This window comes from Pogona vitticeps, chromosome 5 (genome assembly GCF_051106095.1).
Source record: "Pogona vitticeps strain Pit_001003342236 chromosome 5, PviZW2.1, whole genome shotgun sequence".
NCBI lineage: Eukaryota > Metazoa > Chordata > Lepidosauria > Squamata > Agamidae > Pogona > Pogona vitticeps.
In genome coordinates, this window is record NC_135787.1 from 9,262,446 (window position 1) to 9,283,768 (window position 21,323).

General features: G+C 40.4%; 1 protein-coding gene across 1 annotated transcript in view; it reads left to right on the top strand.

Moving 5' to 3' along the window:
• Positions 1–266: 266 nt before the first annotated feature.
• SHROOM3 (shroom family member 3) overlaps positions 267–21,323 on the top strand; it is a 212,177-nt gene continuing 191,120 nt past the window's right edge. The window contains exon 1 of the mRNA XM_078394482.1: positions 267–1,647. Coding sequence (XP_078250608.1) covers positions 1,480–1,647 — 168 coding nt within the window. The 5' untranslated portion in view covers positions 267–1,479. The remainder of the gene's footprint in view (positions 1,648–21,323) is intronic.

Sequence of the window (21,323 nt, forward strand, 5' to 3'; positions counted from 1 at the left end):
TTTTAAAAATCCTAGAAACTTTGTGTTTGTCCATTAAAATATCTAGTGATGATTCAGAAGAATTTCATTGGTTACTCCTAGGTTTTGGAACTCCCATCCTCAGAAAACTAGCTAGCCCATCGCCTGTTTTCCTGCCCATGACAGGCAAAGACCTTTGTCTTAGTCAAGCTTTTGACCACCGATGAGCTGTAGAGAAAATAATTTTTAACAGAGGACGCTGCAGTTTTCCTCTTTAAGATTCTTTTTTTTAATCCATGTGGTTTTTCTTTTTGTGGATTTTGTCTGAAAACTTATTTAAGTTTAATGTTCTACTATTATGAGATGTTTAATTGCATTTGTAAGGTTTCAGCAGGGGTACCTCCCATTCCTTTCCAGTCCCTGTCATTTTGTAAGCCTCCTTGGGCCCCTCAATTAGGAGAAAGTTGGAGTACATAAATTAAACAACATGAATACATAGAATGGGTATTCTAAATCATTTAACACAAATAATTAGTGGTGAATTTTATCCCCCTTTGAAGGCAGAGCCTGGAGTACATATAAATATGACCACCTTGGTTATGTGGCATCCAAGTGACAAATAAGCAGTTGTGTTCCCTCTCCGGCTGCCTCATTTAACAGCAGCAGGCACGACAACACTGGCATTGCAGTGGGAAAGAGCTGAAAAGAACTAAGCTACCTCCTTAACATTTTTTCAAGGGATTAATTTCACCTGCTTTTCCTGTTTTCCTGGCACGCTCTCTTTCTCCCTTTATAAATTCAACTGGGAAACTATTTCCAGTTCCAAACCGGAGAGAATAAGGGTGGGTTTTTTGTGGGTTTTTTTTAGGTCCAAGCTTCAGTCCCTTCCCCCTGTCTTTGCTACTTTTGACAAGTCACAAAATTGTGAAGTTAGCAGAAAAGCAGTTTGAGAGAGGGAGAAGATGCTTTCATTCTTTAGATGCAATGAACTGAGGCAAAAACGGCTATTGTAATGGTAAATTGCTGACAGAAGAGAAGAAAGGGCTGATAATCAATCAAAAATAAAGTGCTAGTATTCATTTGGGGAGCTTGCTGTCCAACTTTTTTTAATGTTTTATTTTTTTTCCTCTCTCTCTCCCCCCCCCCCCGACCTATTTATGTGAAAAAGCCAAAGGATGGAAACGTGTAAAAGGAAAGAATCATGAAGTAAAGTGGAGTGTGTTCCAGGGGGAAAGTTTTGCGCAGAAGGAAATGCATCATGTTGAGACGACATCAAAAACTTGGAGGCTGTGATATAGAAATGATACATTGGAATTTTGTTTTGGAGGATTTTTCAGGACCGTGTTCTGGACTTCAGGTTGAAACAGGAAAGAAACTCTGCTCACAGTCCTATCTGCCTCTGATATTGCAGATTATGGGACGATTCATCATGCATGTGGGGGAATTTAATCTTCAGCTGCCTTGTGTCCAGAACTTTTCAGCTACTGCTTTTGGCTTCAGAGGGTGCTTGGAAAGACAAAGATGAGGATGCTGGACAATATAAACAGAGGCATTATTTCTTCTTCAAAAGCTCACCAAACCCATAAAGGAAGATACATTTATTTGGAGGCTTTGCTACATGGAGGGGCTCCATGGGGATTTACTTTGAAAGGCGGACTGGAACACGGGGAGCCATTAATCATTTCCAAGGTAACTTTTGTTTATTTGATTTAAAGATCCGCTCAGATTTGGCCAAAATTGCTGTTAAAATAGCCAGGTGAAGGGAAGGTTTAATTCCACGAACATGCTAAAGAAGACTCTCTTAATTCGTGATTAAGTAATTCTAAAATAAGTGGGTCTTCCTCAAGAGTAGGCTTCCAGGGATTTAAGCACAGAACTTCTTCAATCTTGTCGGCTTGTGTCCATCCATCACTGTACATGTAAATGACCTTTCTGTGGTAAAGAATTTTGTACCGCTCTGAGCTATCTAAAATAAATGGAGACGCTTGGGCTTAAGCTGTTTCAGTCTCATTCATGTAAGAGAGATCGAACGTCCTTAAATCAATAGATTTCAGTTTAGATGTTCGAGATGCATTCAGTAGCGTGGTAAAACAAACCTGAACAAAAGCTTACACGTTTTTCACTGTTTTATCTTTTTTAAAAAAGCAGTAAGTTTGAATGAAATGTTAGTTGTAAACAGAGGGTGTATTGGTTCCAGACAAAGCACTACAGTGAGGACTTTAATTGGAATGGACTCTGTTAGCAAGTGTACATAAGCCATGAGATTTCAACTAGGTTTTTTTTTCAGATGAGAGTTCTTTGGAGCTAACTTTGTAGAAAAGTTGTTTAAAGTTGGGGGGAGAGAGAGAGATCCTAAAGATAAAGCCAAATGGGCCTTCAGTGGAAGAATTTGTTTCACCATATATTTATTGTGTTCTGAGACATCAGGGTTGTTTTTAAAATGCTTAGAATGGCTGTCTGTACAGTATTGAGTCTTTAAACTGATTTGGGAAGAACAGTCTGCCGTGCATCTTGAACTCTCTGCTAATTGAGTGTGTCCTGAGTTGCTTCTTTTACAGAAAAACCTATGAAGTGGAAATAACTGGTCAACATTTGCAAAATTAAAAAAAAATCAAGCTGTGCTCTTGATCATCAGATTTATGAAATTAAATAATCATTCTGAGTTGGGTTGTTTTGAGTTCAACCTGTTGGTTACCGTGAATGGACCCATCCCCAAGTGATTAAAATTATTAAGAGGACTTAATGAAAGAACATTAAGGCTCCTGGGTATTAGGAGATAATTTCTCGCCTGCCCTTGTGGGAAGCGGCAGAGAAGACAGTTGGCAGCAATCTTGATCTAGTTTGGATGCAATGGGGCATCATTGTTTAGAGATGCCACATCCAACGTCAGAACGGCTGTGATGACGTCCAGCCTCAGGTGGGATAGAAGAAGCAACAAAAAGAAGCATCAGGGTGAATTGGGGCACACAGAGAAGAGGTCTTCATAGCTACAACTGGGGCATTCTCAGAGTGCAGTTGTTGTTGGAAACCTAGTGCCAGTTGTATCATCTGTTTTAAGAAACTGCTGTCAAAAGCGTTCTGCTTGTATTTTTTAAGCAAATGCATCATTTGGGCTTAGCTCCCTTTTCTGTCTCCTCCTTCTCCTTTAGCACTCTTACCAGTTTCTATGGGCGGGAAACTTAACCACGATTAAAGGCAGCATTTGAAGGCACTTAACTGCATTTATAACATATGCCCTTCAACCCATATGGGGACAGGTCCTAAATTAGTGAAACGGTTGAATTTAAATTCCCAGAAGTCCTAGCCAGCTAAATGCACTGAACCAACAACGTGAGGCATCTGCAAAAAAAGGTAATTGTTATTTTAGGTTGCATTAACAGAAATATAGTCTCCAAATCCCATCAGGTACTAGTCCTCCCCTCTATTCAGCACTAGTGAGGCCTCATCTAGAGTATTGTGTCCAGTTCTGGATACCCCACTTTAAGAAGGATGCTTGCCGATGATGGCAACAAGGATGATCAGGGGACTGAAAAACAGGCCCTAGGTGGAAAGACTGAAAGATCTAGCTGTGTTTAGCTTTGAGAAAAGAAGACTGAGGAGAGATAGGATAGCACTAGTCCAGTACTTGAATGATTGTCATACAGAGTTGGGGCAGGATGTATTCTCTTTCATTCCATAGTGCAGGACTCATAATAATGGGCTCAACCTACAGGAAGTCAAGATTTCAGCTGAATATCAGGAAAAATGTCCTAACTTTTAAAACAGTATGACAATTAAATCAGTTGTCTTTGGAGGTGGTGAGTGTTCTAACGCAGGTGGAATTCAAAACAAAGAGCCATCTTTTGAATATATTTTAACTTGGATTCCTCACTGAGCAGGAGATTGAATTTGATGGCCTTATAGGCGCCTTCCAAATCCATTATTCTATGATGCTATGGCCAGTGGCCAAGGAGTCTAAGAGTTGAAATTTGACATCAGGTTGGACTACAGATTACAAAGCACACATTCCACAAAAAAAGCACATTATTTGAGTAGAGTTTTGTCAACACAATATTTCCAAATAAAGTGTTCTAGTGCCTTACACTTCAGCCACATGACCATGGCCATTTACAGTAACAATAAGATGACAGATAAGTATAGAAAGACTTGTAAATATTAATAACAAATTATCAAACTGTAAAGGTGAAACCTGGCTACAGTTTTAGGGAGTAATTCATTAACACAAATTAATGTCCTTAGTTTGCAGGTCAATTAGATATATGATGATATATCTCATCATAGAATATGAAGTTACTTCATCAGCCTCTGAAGTTACTTTATCAACCTACATGGTTTTCTCCCTAAATCATTATTTGTTAGCAGGGCTTGCCTCCAAGACCTGTCATCTTGGTTTACAAAATCTTGGTTTGAGCAGTTTCTCTGAAAACATATATTTAACAATGCTGAATTAGAGTCTAATATTAATAGTTGCTTGGAAACATTCCTAATTTCAGGTTGGACACCGTCCCAGCTTCAGGGAGTAGACCCACCAAACTCCATAGTTTTCACACTTCAACAGAGCTTATCATTACCTCCAGTATCATACATTCATGCATGCATGCATGCATGCATTCACTTCACTTCTATACTGTCTCATTAGTTTGATACCACTGGTATGTTATTTTCCTGGTGTTTTCTCTCCCAGCCATTTTGCAACCTGTCTAATATGAGGTAACCTAGGTCTTGTTCCCAGACATCTTTTAAGTCTTATGTGGAGTAAGAAGTAGTTGCAAGCAATAGTTTTAACAGTGTAAATATCTTTCCTTTGACTCTTGTCTAAGATTGATGGCTATGGACTCAAATGGGTTAAGAGGTCTGCTAGCGTTCTCAGTCATATTATCGTTGGCGAGAGAATATAAAATGTGGTGAAGTTCCAGTGACTGTCTGAGAATATCTTTTATTTGCTGCCTCTTGAGGGTTTTTTTTTTTTTTTGCCATGTGGGTTAAAATCAAGGAGCCTGTAAAGACCTGTTTCTTCCCAAAGTGCAAATTGTGCAGTTGATGGTAGAAAAGTAGGTATGTTATTACAAATGTAGACAAAGAGTGAAGAAGCCTGTAATTTGCTCTGGCTTGGTCACATAAGCAAAGGGATTCTGAGAACTCAGGTGTCTGTTTTCAGCAAATGCTTTGAGATTTACAATGGAAAAAAACACACACATCATTTTCGGGCATTCTTCCAATTTGATTCTGACCCATGGCATCTCTGGGTCACTAAGTACAAACCTTCTCTTCACATTGCCACAACTTGATATACGTAATTAATAGCCATTCAGGGTCTTTGGCATTGGAAAGAATTGATCGTTGGTGGTTTGTTTTGTTTTTGCTTTGCTTTGTTTTGTATTTTCCATGCAGACAGGTAGAACTCAAGAACACAGATTGGTAACACCTAAAGTAGGAATATTATTGTTAGCATTGCTGCCATCACAAGCAATGCTAGTCTTAGTTTCAGCTCACATTTCATTTCCTGTTTAATTCATAGCTTTGTTGTATTTCTTTTTCTTTTTCAATCTGGCAAAGTACTTGGGGAGCTGAATTCCTATTGACCAAGTGGCAACTCTAAAACCAGTATTTCTGTTGAGTTGCCAGCTGTTGGTCCTGTAGGTCAATGGTTCCCAATCTTGAGTAAACCAGGTGTTCTTGAACTGCAATTCCCAGAAGCCTTCACCACCAGCTGTGCTGGTTAGGGTTTCTGGAAACTGCAGTCCAAGAACACCTCGATTGCCCAACATTGGAAACCACTGCTATAGATGAATTCCAATGCATAATGTTTTGGGTTTTGTATACCTGTTTTTTAAGTCCTGCACTGTAGTGTAGTAGAACACACCACATGAGTTCAATTTTTGCATCCCCTACAACATTTACCGTATTTTTCGCTCCATAAGACGCACCAATTTTTAGGAGAAGAAAACAGGAAAATATAATCTGTTTTCTTCGCTCCATAAGACGCACAGACTTTCCACCCCCCTGTTTTGTGGGGGGAAAGTACGTCTTACGGTGTGAAAAATACGGTATACTGTATTTGAGGACTAGATGAGGCTACATCAGCTGCAGATTAGGTTAGTTTATGCTTTGCTTTTCGAAAACAAAGCAAAATACCTTGTATTTTAAAATGTTTATGCATGCTTTTTTCTAATAGCTGCAGCAGAATGGCAAACAGGAGAGGGGAAAATGGACTTCCTTGTCATGTCACTCTGCTCAAAGCATATTTATCCTTATCATATGAGTTGATTCTAAGGGTAGCTTTAGAGTTCATGTACAATTATAAAATTGATGGGGAATATCTATCACCCAGTCTTGTTGTGCTTAGAATGTGCGGGAGAAAAAGCTATTCCAGGCATATCAGAAAAATATTGCCAAGAGGCCTTTAGTCGTTGTTTTGCAGTAATAAATAATATTAAGGGTACGCCTCACTGGATCTGCTAGCTGTCTGTGGGACATAAACACTGCTTGGTGACCGTTTATATAGCTTGTAATAAAACTATTCATTCTAATAGCTAAGATAAAGTTTTGGCAATTTGGCATCCTGATTAATTAGACGTATACATTATTGGAATCTAAACTTTGGCTATATAATCTAAATTATGCAGGTAGTCTACCAGGTCTGTGATACTCGGACACTTCTAAGTGTAGCATTAAATAATACTGTTCATTTAGACAAACAAAATGTCTATGCATTTCTTATAAAATCATCCTATGGATCATTCCGACTTCAGCCAACCCTTTTCAGGTTTTTCATGGTAGAAAATAATCAGATGTGGCCTAATATGCCCTTCTTCTGAAAATGGGAGCCCCAGGATGCCCCCAGAAGTAGGGAACAGTAAATCTCTTCTGAGTGTTCCTTATTGAGAAAATCATAAATCAGAATTGACTTGATGACACACCGTTTTTAAATCAGAATTGACTTGATGACACACCAAGAGTGTGTCTTTCTGTTCAGGACAATTTAGCCTGGATTTTTAAGGGACCTTCTCAATGAAGTTCACAGCTGGTCTTTCTACTGGGTAATTGTCTCAGATATTAGGGGCAGGGTGCCAGACATTCTACTAGATAAGATATACTATTTGGGATGTGGCTCACCTGTTTTCCTCCAGACTAGCTTGCAGCCTTCAGAACTGGTGGAAGATATTCTTACATCGCCAGTATTCAGCAGCCAGTCCAGTCCTCTTTCATACCGAGAACAGAAGGAGTGGTAGAATATACCAGATGGGCGGGATATGATATAAATAAATAAATAAATAAATAAATAAATAAATAAATAAATAAATAAATAAATAAATAAATAAATAAATACTTTTAAGAACCAACTAAAAACATGGATGTATAGGCAGGGCTTCCCTTCCAGTTAATTCCTGTCCTCTTTCCTTTTTTTCTCTCTTTATTTGATTTATTTTTATTTTCCCCATCTTACAGAATCATTTAATTAATTAATTGTTATAAATTTTTTAGAACTTGTTATCCTTATGTTGTAAGCCACCTAGAGTGGTCGAAATGACTAGATAGGCAGGGTATAGATATAGATAGATAGATAGATAGATAGATAGATAGATAGATAGATAGATAGATAGATAGATAGATAGATAGATAGATAGATAGATAGATAGATAGATAGATAGATAGATAGATAGATAGATAGATAGATAAGGAGCACCATCTTGCTCTTAAACCTGAGCATCAAAATACCTTATGCCAGCCCTGATGCAGGCACACTGTAATTGTACTCTTCACTTGTATTAATCTTATAGTTCATGCAACAGGAAAGAAACATCCCCAGAGATGTGCCTTCATATCTTAAAGTTCTCCCATTACATACAGTGAAGCACCGAAGCTGAATGGCCACATAGTCTTTAACACAAAGCAACAGGTAAAGTTGAATTCAAAACTGAAGGATCCATGTATGTGCCCTTTCAGTGGTTGCAACTCAAGACCTTTTGGAAAAGCTTAGCATACCACAGGGCTTCTGGAATGCTGTTTCTAATCTTAAAATCAACAGCTATGTAATTAACTAGAAAACAAATTCTTGTCCTAGGACCAGAGCCATCAATCACATTCTTTCCTGGGTGTTAGCAACATGGAACACTGTTGCCTGCTGCTCCAATGTCCATTTATCAACTTGGATTCTCAAAATGTCAAGCTAGTAGTTTATATTGGATTGTTTCAGCCAGAAATATGGGTTGGTGGTGGAGAGGAATCCTGAAACTTCCCAGCAGCAAGTTTAATATCAGCCATGCTAGAATACTTGCAAGAGACAACCTGAAATTTAACCCCAATGTCTACCTTTTTTTAAAAAAAAATCCCACCCTTTCAGTAACATAGAACTTGTACTATCAGTAGTACAGATAATGAGTGGCTCATGATCTTGGGGTCCCGTTCATCCCAGAATTTCAGATAGGTGCCCCTGCTCCAGTCATGAGCTGCCACTGGTCCAGAGCGTGTCTAAAGCAAAGCAAAGTGTGCTGCTTATATACTGCTCCATAGTGCTTAAAGCAGTCTCTAGGTGGCTTACAACCTAATTATGCAGGTTAGACAGGTCTAGACTGTGTGTACCTCCATTTGAACAGAACTGAACCCAAAGCAAGCCGGATTCTGTGCGAAGAAAGGCTAAATTCTCTGATCTCAATAAACTAGTTTTCCCGAAAATAAGACCTAATGTGAAAATAAGCCCTAGTACAGTATGATTTTTCAGGTTGCATGTAATATAAGCCCTACCCCCAAAATAAGCCCCAGTTAAGTGAAAGCCCATCCTCCACCCTTGTGCAGCAACCAGAAGAAGATGACATGACTGTATTTGAATAAATGTAGATTGTTGTACATGAAAAAAAATAAAATATCCCCTGAAAATAAGCCCTAATGCATTTTTGCAGTGAAAATTAATATAAGACCCTGTCTTATTTTCGGGGAAACACGGTATCTATATTGAAAAAACACATGTAATTTGATTCTTTTCTTTTAACTGATTCTAATCGTGAAGGTAGTGTTTTAAAGGGGCAGCATGACTGAAATGTTGCCCCCTTAAAACAAGCAAGCAAAATACGCCACACGCAAAAGCGACCTGCGCAGACATGACACATTGACAGCTATGCTTCCTGGCCTAAATCTAGGGGTCTGTAGTTGGTTTGTTCTTTAAGGTGGATGCTTGTGGGAAGGACCACTAGAAGAAATAAACAGTCCATCTTCCCTCCCGCCCCATGGCCATATTACTCCTCCGTTTTGCTACTTCTCATAGGCCAGGCATTTAATATTAACCTTGGCAGAACCACTTTGAATGAGAAAGAAGGCTGATACGGCAATGTGCTTTCATAATGCAAGAAAAATGAACATTAGTACTGTACCGTGGATCACAGCTACAATAGGCTTATTTGGATCAATGGAATTTATGGGGGTGTCGACTCGCCAAATCCCCACTGATTCAGTGGGCCTACTCTAGTGCAGCTTACTACATTAACCAACAGGATTTCTGCCAGAATTTGGAAGGTGGAAAAACAGGTAAAGAATATGCATCGGAGAGCAAGAGATGCAACAATAGCTAAAAAATTAGAAGAGTTGGTTTTAGCTAAAGGCCTTATGCACATTGCAGCTCTTAAATCCCAGATGATAGTGAAAGTTGGACTAGATACTTAAAACCCAGCCTCCCCTCCCAAGACTTCTTGATGTCAAGCTGTTTTAAACTATTATGAAAGTTTCGCTGCTGTTCGTTCAAATGATCTCATAGAGCAGCTAGCACTAGACAGAAAGACAGTCATTCAGAGCCAGACAAAATCCCAAATACATCTTGGACTTTCTAGGCCTGCAGACGGATTCCTGCAAGTGTGTCGCTTTGATGGCAATCCAAATGCTGGAACATTTTGATCAAGGCGAATCAGAGCACCAGTATTTCTCTCATTAGGTCAAACTTTTCCTAGGACTATTAGTTTCTCCTCCTCCTGGCATTCTGATTACTTTGGCATCAAAACTAGCGGAGGCGCCAGTACTTTACAAACAGGACCTCCCCCCCAATAAGCAACAAGATTCAGGTAAAGTTGGGCCAATATTAGCTAGGATTGTCTAAACGAAGAGAACGCCTTTCGTCAAGAAGTGCATCATGTACACATACAAGTAATTTCATGTATTCTTTAGATTAGACTCATCAGCATTGTTTGTTAGTAGGAATAGTTCTTAATGACAGATTTTCCTTGGTAATGTTCATTTGAATGTATTAGTACTCTTTCCAATAAATTACAAGAAGGGCAGAAAAAATGTTGAGAGGTAGCATTTGTTTGTTTTCTCGAAGGCTTTCACTGCCAGGATCCGATAGTTGTTGTGGGTTTTTCCGGTTCTGCCAGTCTCTGTGGCCGGCATCTTCAGAGGACAGGAGTCAGAACTCTGTCTGTGCTCTGATATGGTCAAACAGCCTGGAAAACCCACAACAACCATTTGTTTGTTTGTTTGTTTGTTTGTTTGTTTCATATACCACCTGACTCGGTGGCAATCCACCACTCGGGGCAGTGAACAAATGGAAAAAAATGTATTGTTGCACTCATGTCCAAGTCAAAAACCACACATAAACCCTGTATGGGGTGATAGAAGATGCACAGAGATCATTGCACACACAGTGAACAAAGATGAGATTACCCACAGGTATCCAGTAATATCCTGATTCATAAATAGATTTCCTCAACTGTCAGTTTTTGCACGCCCCTGTTCACAAACTAGATTTACAGCAAACCCATTTAATGCATTGGCCCTGGAAAACCTGTAGTCCAATTCCTAATATTTGGACTCAGTATACAAGGCATAAAGAATCAGCTGCTGGAAATATCTTAGACAGACAGATTTAACTGCTGTCTCTGTTGGGAGGTGGCATCTAATTTTATTTATTTTTATTCACCATCTCTGCTGAATAATATTCATTCAGAACAAATCAAACTACTATCCTGTTCCAAAGAATGCACACCAATGTCTGTCTGTCTGTCTGTCTGTCTGTCTGTCTGTCCGTCCGTCCGTCCGTCCGTCCGTTTGTTTGTTTGTTTGTTTATTTATATTCTACCTTTCCCCCAATAGAGACCAAGTCATCATACATGGCTGTCTTCCTCTCCACTTTACCCTCACAAATCTGTGAAGTCAAATAGGCTAAAAGAGAGCTGATCTTGGGGGGGGGGGGGGGAGATACTGTTTTGGATTATAAATGCCATAATCCCCCGGCCAGTATGACCACGAGGATGCTTGCCAGTTTCCCTCAGAAGTTGAATTTAGATCTGTGTTACAGCTGTTACCTGTAACTGTAGAACTGACTGGAGATTAAGCTGTTGAGAGTCAATGTGCTCTTCAAATTTTCAGCCCCACGGGGTATGACTCCACCCCTCTGTGTGACTCCACCCCCTCGTGTGGGGTTCTGCCATGACGGGAACCAAAGGGTCTGGAAACATTTGCTGTGGGTGCATGGAGAATGAGGAATGCTGCACGGAGGGGGCTGCAGCGTTGTGTGCCCGCACACCTTAGAGAGAACCTTGATCCTGATTATTAGAACACCTAAACCTATCATAAATGTCATACAAGGGTACAATAATGTATTTTTTTTTTCATATTAGCTAGACCTACAGTAAGCTTTACAGTTGCAGTAACAGGCCTACCATAAACTTTACTGGGGAAAAAGTTTCCTCATATTAAAAGTATTCCTAGTTATGTAGTGTCTCCAGAGACACAGGGTTAAATCTTTTCAAATGAAAGCAGTTTCACTTAATTCGCACTAGATTCAGTGCAGCTTATATGACTCACTTGTCCAGTTGATTTCAGTGGAGGTTAATCCTGGATCCATCTCATCTGATCCCATAAGACGTAAGAAAGACTGGATAAAGCAATAAACTGCAAAAAATTTCTGGAAAGGCGCTGCTATTGTCGAATGGTTGAAAATTCAGTATAACCAAGGAGGGTACATTTCAAAGTGTTGGCTGGGAGGTAAGCTCCCAAATCCCATTAAGAAATAGCAGGATTTATGTGCATTCCTTCCAACACTTTAGCTTTTTGTCCTGGAAACATGTAGTGTTGGGCTGATGCCATTATCTGGTCAATGCAGCGTCATTTCGCTCTTATACTCCTTCCTCGGTAAGCATTTGGCCTGAAATTAACTTCCAACTTCTAGTGGACAAAGGGACCTTTTTTCCCATGGTGCCCACTGAATAGACCTGACTCATGCATCCCAGGAAAAATAAGTATTGCAGGCTTCTCTATTATATGTGGTCTCTATTTGACCACATATAATAGTAAGGCAAAGTAACTTTGGGTGCAAACATGGGTAAGTAACAATGCATCTGCTAGTCTGTCTAGAAATATTTTTTAAAAACCGATTGTTTTCAGCTTTAGATCAGAGAAGCCACCCGCGTCACAAAATGTTCTCGCTGGTACAGTTTAATCTTAACAACAACAATATATATTCACAGGTTAATAAAGTAATTTCTGTGGACTAATTGGTTTAATAAGTAGGGAATTCTGAAGGTAATTGCTAAAGCAGGTAATCCACAGTGTTCCATGTATATACATACATTATATATGAAAGTTGGAATCTGCTTAGCTGATCATTTATTTTAGGATTGACTTATGTTCTCCTGAACTTTCAACAGCACTTAGTTATAAAAATGGCCATGGCTAGAAAAACATACAATACTGGCCTCATTGTGTTTTTTGACAGAACAATTTTACAACTAGCTTAGAAGCATCTACATTACCTTCAGCTTAGTCTCATAGAAACAGAGGACTGAGCCACTGGTATTCAGGCCAAAGATTGGTTCTATCCAAGGAATTCTTCTCTGACAAGATGGCATTTCAATTTTAAGAAAGAATGAGATAAAATAAGGGAAGACATGTACAAAAATTTACCAAGCTTGTGTATTGGTTTGTGTGTGTGCTCAATATTTTATTAGGTGCCCCGTCCTACCATCTGGGTATAACACACTTGTGGATATTTGATGTTCAACAGGAGACGCTGCTACCAAACAGAGCGCATGGCAACAGCAAAAAGGTTACAAGAATTAGTCATGTAGAGCAGACTAGTATTAATAGGTATATTGTGGTTCCCTTGGCACTCAATCTGTAATCAAGTTGTTGGCCTGCATGCTTTGGTTAAATTGCTACCAGGGTGCCCACCCCAAATCCCAGCAGGCAGCTTAATGTCTGCAAAACTTTTCAGGGGAAGGAAATGCAAGCCTTCACGTTACTGCGGTGGCTTCTGATTCGAGGTCAGCTATGAAGGTTCCGTCACTTTTCTTTGTGGTTTGGCATCCAATCTTTCAAGACACATGCTAGAGACGTTACAACGAAACTAAAGGTCAGCACTGAAGGAGCCCAAAAGTGGTCCAGAACAGAGAGCCTGTTTTGTGATGTTCAAAGCCCAAAGATGCTGCGAAAGGTAAGCTCTTGGAAATTTTACTTTCTGGGGGGGACAACAGCTCTCATTATCCTCCAGACAATGCAGCGATCTTGGTTCAGGGATTCTGGAAGTTATTGTCTCCCCAAAGTAACATTTCCAAGCTCTGGCAGCCGGGGGGCTAAATTTGAATTCTATGAAGTTAGGTCAATTGTTTTCTGACTTATTCAAAGTATCTGAGTAACCAAAAAAGAAGGCAGGACATATATCCAGCATCAGTATGGCATGTGAAATAGAGTAATGGTTAGATCAGGGGTAGGCAATCTGATGCCTTCCAGATGTTTTGGACTATGAATCCCATAACTGTGACTTCTGGCGGTGCTAGCTAGAACCTTGTGAGAACTGTGGTTCAAAGCTTCGGGAAGGCACATGGGTGATAGCTCTTAGATTAGTTTTAAAGCAGATTTTATCCATATATACAGTATTGTAAGTTTTATACATAAGAAAGGGGAAGGTGAGAATTAGTATTGCTAGAGTAATAAAGCAATGTACATTACCATAATAGAATTTGTGCAACTGCATCTGCCCACACTAAGCCTGCTGGAGGGGGGAACCATCTGTGCTCTCCACATTTCTCAAACAGCATTCTGGTCCGTACACCTAGAAAACAGGATCACCCCAAATCAGTTCTTGTTTATGTGCTGGAAGGTCAGTGTCTGCATAATTTTCAGCTCTTGGAAATCAACTGGTCTTGGTAGGTCAACGTTCATGTTTCAAGAATCCTCCTATTCCACTGGCAAAAAACAATCTCATTGACAAATATGGTGAAATAAGGAGCAACATATTATCCTCAAGCTTCCCAATGTGGGGAGAGCAAGCCTTATCTGATGAACGAAGGGCAAAGTTTTCCTTTTTTTCCTTTTGTCCAATTGTGCTGTGATAATGCCCTTGACAATTCTGTCCATCACTTGCAAGCTCTCTTAGAGAAAACTCTGACCCGGCCATCAGGGTGAAAGAAGAAACTAAACAATGATGAATTTACTTTTCAGTTGATCTTGAAAGAAAGGTCTCAGAGCAGCCCATCAAGCCGTTCTAAAAATTAAAAAAAAAATTGAATACCCAAATTGGAGAGAAATAAACAGCTCTTAAAATAAGATTTTCCCCTGTCTTCCCAGATTGGGTGGTGGTAATAGGGAGACATAAATATAATTGTTTTTGGAAAATGCATTTCCTCTATCAGCACCATTCCCAAACACACATATGCCAGTATCACTCCTTTCTATTACTTTCCACTGAGCTCTTTCCCATAGTATTCTGTATGTCATTATTATCATTTACATGAGCACTGCAGCCCTTCACGTGCTTTATGTAGAAATATTTGACTATGTAGGAGAACGTCTTGTTGATAGAAGTTGTAGGACTGATAGTGCCACTAACTACTATGCACCTGTTCTGTAAGAACAGAGAATCTGTTTCATTGTGTGGTGATGTTAAAACTTATGCGCATTTTTAGCTGTGCCTGTTTTTTTTTAAAACAATATTGTCAACTGCCCTGGATCCCCATTAGGATTGGCAGGTCAGCAGCATCCAGTGCTCTGACTTTTCAAGGTTACGTTTCAGACCTAAGGGTTGTTCTTACTATGTGCTCTCAGCACATGGTGATGACCATATGAATGAGTGATCTCCAGAATGTCGTGTCCTCAACTGCCCTGCTCAGCTTTTGTAAACTCCAGCCTCTAGGCAGTCAACCCATCTCATATTCAGTCTTCTTTTCCTGCTGCCTTCAGCCTTTCCCAGCATTATTGTCTTTTCCAGAGTACCTTGCCTTCTCATGATGTACCCAAAGTAGGACAGTCTCAGTTTCAAGATCTTTGCCTCCAGAGATCATTCAGGTTTGACCTGATCTAGGACTCACTTATTTGTTATTCTGGTAGTCTGGGGTATCCATAAAGCTCTCCTCCAGCACCATGTTTCAAATGAATCATTTTTTTCCTGTCAACTTTCTGAACTGTCCAGCTTTCACACCCATGCATGGTGACTGGAAAGATAAGAGTGTGGATTATCTTGGTCTTAGTTAGGCATCCTTCCATCTGGAGAGACTATGGTAACGTGCTCTGTATGGAGAACTTGGAACAGCGTCTAATGTGGTTGAGAATGCTTGGCCTCTAATAATACATCTTTACATTTGATGACCTAAGGGTGTGCCCTTGTAATGTCATAGGTCTACCTTTCAGGATCTGTTGAGGGCAATTTGCAGTCTAAGGCTACACAGTGCACACTGGGAAGCAAGTGTGTTACTAAAAATGAATATGGCCAGTATCCTATTGCTACTCTCAACTAGAGAGCAGACCCGTTGAACCACCTCCCATCAGCCTTAGCATAGCCAGTGGGAAGTGTATTTTAGCAACATCAAGAGAGGCTCAAGTCTTCTATCCTTGACCTAAAAAGTGACACAAATAGCAGTCCAGAATATATCCTTAAGGTCCTGGCAAACAGATCTTCGAGGTCCTTCAGAAGGATCAAAATCACTGGTGTTACGTCTCACGAAACACTACCAGGACTCCTAAGATATTAATCCGTAAAACAAAATCCTGTTTCCAGGACCAACAAATGACATAATTTCAAAACAAAGCATCCACACATACCTAACCTTCTTATAAAGATAAATCCCGTGAAAAATTAAGTTGCTTTGCTCCCTGTACATTTATCACACACACACACCACTCTTGCTTCCAGGACACTATTTTTCTCATGCCACACACAACCCAGTAACAACAGCACATGCTTTAAACAACTGGACTGAGACAGGGTTTAACAGCGTCCAGACACCTGTACATACTAACAATTTGTCCTTGTTGAGTAGCTTGTGGTGCGCTCATGTGCAAATCTAACAGTTTGAGATGAGCTTGGCCTCATTAATACATTCATGCATAAATCCTTGTGTGGAAAAGAAAGCTTTCCACTGTTCTCTGTGTCTTCCTTCAAATACTATTCCAACTGTCATGGTCTTTCTCATGAGGAGAGGGTGGGGTGGGGAAGAGAAGGGAATTCCTGAGCCTCAACTGAACAGGGAAAACTTGCATCCATGATGCAGTTGTCCTCAATTAACCTTGACGCTGTCAGTATTGGTTATGTGACATGTGCCCAGACTTTGCTGCTGCCTCTGAGGTTAGTGGCACTAAGTGGAAGTCGTCCTTGTGCGCTCTGTATTAATGTCGTAGGGATCTTGAAAGGTTGCTCTGAACTAGAACTAGCAAGCCGTGGGGTGCACATCCCAGGGAAGGCAAAACAATTTCCTCCCAAAATCTGAGGGGGGGAAAAAGTTTGGTTTATTATATGTTCAGACTGGATCATTTTATGCCACTGGAGGTTTTCAGCTCAAAGACTGAGATTCCTATACAATCCAGCCTGCAGCAGCCAACATTGTCTCTTTCTTACGGATGCTGGTAAAAGAACAGTGGAAAGCTTTCTTTTCCACACAAGGATTTATTTGTGTGTATGGTTTCCAGACGTGAAGCACCAGCAAGGCAGTGGATTAATCCCCTCAAAATATTTTAAGGGTTTCTAGAGAAAAATGATATGGCCTTTGCTGTGCGATTCTGACACACATTTGGTCTCTCATTCCTTCATGCAACTGAGAACAGCTAGAGTGGAACCTTTACTCCATCTGAACAAACCCATCATTAAGATATAATATTTCTTGCTGCAAAACTCCAGCTTTTTTAGACAACTATAAATGTCTCAGGAGATGGGGACTGTGATGAAGAGTCATAACTCAGGGCTAGAGAGAGCACCCGCTTTCTGTATAAATCTTAATTAAATCCCTGGCATTTATAGGCAAGGATGGGAAGGTCCCCTATCAGAGATCCTGAGGAAACACAGCCATTCAATATAGGATAGGAAACATAAAGGTGGAGGTGAATAGATTAATGGTCTGATAAGGAGGGTTTGGATGTTTTCCCCCTTTATTGGGCCATCAGTAACAAATATAGCGATAGATAGATTGTTGTTGTTTAACAAAAAAAATTGCACCTCTCAGGATTCTGGATGGAAACACTTCATTTACACATAGGATGATAAATATCTGTATCCAAGACCTGGAAAAAATGTCATCCAAATTGGCTAAGGAGGACCTGTTTGTTTTGTTCTGTTTTCACTTTGTTCCACATGTAACTTGTCTCAATTATCTGAGCCAGCTAGGTTAGAGGTTCTCAGCCCCCACAGGTTTCTTTGGACTTTAAGGCCTCCAAATCCTGACCAGTGACTTTGCTAGCAAGGCTTTCTGGGAGCTGAAGCCCAAAACATCTGGAATACTAAAGGTTAGGAATCACTGGTCTGGAATACTTCCCTTTGAAGCTTGCTTCTGTAAAGCAATCAACTTGATTATAAGTCCTGTCATTGTTGCCTTTGACTTGTAAATGGACAGTGTTTTCCCACAGTGTCTTCTCCTTCCCTACCCCCTTTTGATCATAGAATGTCTATTTAAGGAAGAAAAGCCACAGGATGCCTTCCAATCAGTGGCTCTTAAGAATTATCCATCTGAAAGCAGCCCCAGAGATATCAACTCTATCATGCCTTCTGGGTAGCTAAAAGCAGTCATGTTATAATGTTGACAGCTTCTGTTATTTTCATCTTGTTGCTTCTGATTGCTTCTGGCTCCTTTCCTATGGTATGTTATTGCTCATAATGAAGAGAGATTTTGGACTGGACCGGTCTCACACTGAGCCACTGTAGCTTGTGAATTGAACTGCTGGAATTATCCCAGCAGTTGCGAGCCAGCTTGTGCTAGTTTGGGTGAGATTCTTGCTCACAGATGGTACCCTTTCAGTGCTTCCTAACAAGTAGGTTTTCAGCCTTGTCCAAGTTATAAGTTATAACTGGTAGTGGTTTTTTTTTAAAAAAACGAATATAGCTGTGTCTCTGCATTGATGTTACTGCTTATGCATGTAAGCCAGCAGAATTAAGAGTGAGCTCATTCGGTCTGTGGTAATAGCTGAACCTTCACCTATGGTTGTGCTAAACCAGGCTTAATTAAAAAGAGAAGAAAAAGAAAGAAAAGAACAATTAACCAGTAGAATAGTCACGCAGAAAAATAAAATTCAATACCACTGGTGCAACAGACAGATCTCCATATGTCAGAACCACTTCTGCAAAGTTAATTATGCGTGCAAAAACCCCTAATAGGATACTGGCTATATACAGAGGCTTAACTAAGCTGGAATGACCAAAGTTTTGGCCCAGAGTACCTGAATATAGAGGGCCCAAACATTTGTAAAGGACACAAACATTGGAAGGCTAATATTTAGCAGAATTTGCATCCCAACAGATATCAGGATAATTGAAATCTCCCATTATTTTTGCATCGTGTCTGTTTGAAATTCTTGCAGTTTGTTATTCAAAGTTCTTCATCTGCATCTTCTCCTTGGTTCGGTGATTGGAAATAGACTGCAACCACCACATTCCTTTTGTTTTTCACACCAGCAAAATTACTGTATTTTTTGCACCATAAGACACACTTTTTTCCCACAAAACAGGGGGGTGGAAAGTCTGTGTGTCTTATGGAGCGAAGAAAACAGATTATATTTTCCTGTTTTCTTCTCTTAAAAAATTGGTACGTCTTATGGAAAGGTGCGAAAAATACGGTAATTCAGATGCACTTGATGGAACAACTGAGTTCAGCCCATGTATTTATGTACAGGAATAAGTATTGTATTTATTATATTTAATGCAACTCCTCCACCCCTTCTGATGATACCACTCTGATGGCAGAAAGTGAGGAGGAATTAAAGAACCTCTTAATGAGGGTGAAAGAGGAGAGTTCAAAAAATGGTCTGAAGCTCAACATCAAAAAAACTAAGTTTATGGCCACTGGTCCCATCACCTCCTGGCAAATAGAAGGCGACGATATGAAGGCAGTGACAGATTTTACTTTCTTGGGCTCCATGATCACTGCAGATGGGGACAGCAGACACAAAATTAAAGGACGCCTGCTTCTTGGGAGCAAAGTGATGACAAACCTAGACAGAATCTTAAAAAGTAGGGACTGTTACAACCCCAGACCTACTGGGATATACCACAGTTTCACTAAGCTGCCACCAACCATTCCCTGTAAGGAGTCACACAGACCAGGAATGGATTTTTAACAAATAAAGGAATAAGGTTTATTTAAATCACACACAGGGAAAATATAATGATCAAGTGAATAAGATACAGTAACTTGGCTTAGTCTCAATCATACATACACCAGTTTGGTTCACACAGAACACCTTTAAATAAAGCACAGACCCTGAACCTATCAGTTCTGGCTAACCATACAGACACCTGAACCTATCAGGTTGGTACTGACTGACACACAGTAGTACCCTGTCTGACACACAGACTCCCACACCAGCTTCTTCTCTCAGCTCTCCTTCAGCTCTCCTCAGCTCTCCCTCAGCTTCTGAACTTCTCCACACAGGATCCCCATATATATACAGTACAGCCCCTCCTCCTGATGTCCCGCCTTCCACTCCCCATAGGATGGAACTTTCCCTCCAAACCCATGACAGACAGGTAACATCAGTGCTGTATGTAACACCTCCCCTCTTTATAAGTTGTTTTGTAGGGGGAAAGCTAAGGTGCTTTTCTCCAAAAAACAACCTGGATCCAAAACATACAAAACAGTTATACATTAACATACAATACCATACTTACTTATACTTACACTAGGATAACCATATCAATTAGGCATTTAAACATTTACCATTTACAATACATCAAGTTACCTTTATTGATACAAACCAGACATATTTAATAACCAGATACATTTAACCTTTGGTCACCAAAATATATACATAGTCCATGTTTCTTTCGCCGTCTTCATTCTTCAGGTCTTCTTGACAAGGCGTCAGCAACACAGTTCACTGACCCTCTGACCACCTTCACTTCAAAGTCATAGTCTTGCAGGTTTAAAGCCCACCTCATAAGTTTGCTATTGTGGGATTTCATTGTCTTTAACCATTGCAGTGGTGAATGGTCAGTGCACAGAATAAAATGTCTTCCCCAGATGTAAGGCTTGGCCTTCTGGATCGCGTAGACTATGGCCAGGCACTTCTTTTCCACGGTTGCCAAATGTCTCTCACCTTTCTGGAGTTTCCTACTCAGGTAGGACACTGGATGCTGGTCACCATTCTCATCCTCCTGGCAAAGAACTGCTCCTACCCCGCTGTTAGACGCATCGGTGTAGATGATGAACTCCCGGTCGAAGTCTGGAGCACGCAGCACTGGATAGTTGATGAAGGCCTCCTTCAACCTCTGGAACGCCTCCTCACAGTTGCTGATCCACGGGATGCGGTCATCAGTCTTCTTCCTCGTCAAATCGGTCAGCGGAGCCGCAATCTCGCTAAACCTCGGGATGAACTTTCTGTAGTAGCCCACCAACCCAAGAAATGATTTGACCTTTTTCTTGGTGTTGGGTCTAGGCCAATCACGAACTGCTTCTATCTTGGCCTCTAGGGGTTTTATCACTCCTCCCCCTACTATGTGACCCAAATATTTTGTTTCTGGGCTACCCAGCTGCAGTTTGTTCTCTTTGCAGAGCCTAGGCCAAAGCACTTCCTCCCCTGGGTTAAAGTGCCTCTCCCTGCCTTCCTGGTCATCCCAAGCTTTCTTTCTGACCTTTTGAGCTTGCAGGGTCTCTGCTGCTAGCTCTAGGTTTCTCTTTAGGTCATTCCTTAAAGAGTCTATATATGTCACAACATCTTGTGGGTCATCCTGGGTGATCTGCTTCCAATCTTGCTTGATTAAATCAAGGGGCCCTTTCACCCTCCTCCCAAACAAAAGTTCAAACGGACTGAACCCGGTACTGGCTTGTGGCACTGATCGATAAGCAAACAAAAGGGATTGCAGCTTCTGGTCCCAATTGTTTGGATTCTCTGCCAAGTAAGCCCTAATCATGCGCATCAGAGTCCCATTGAACTTCTCCGTTAACCCATTACTTTCAGGGTGATAG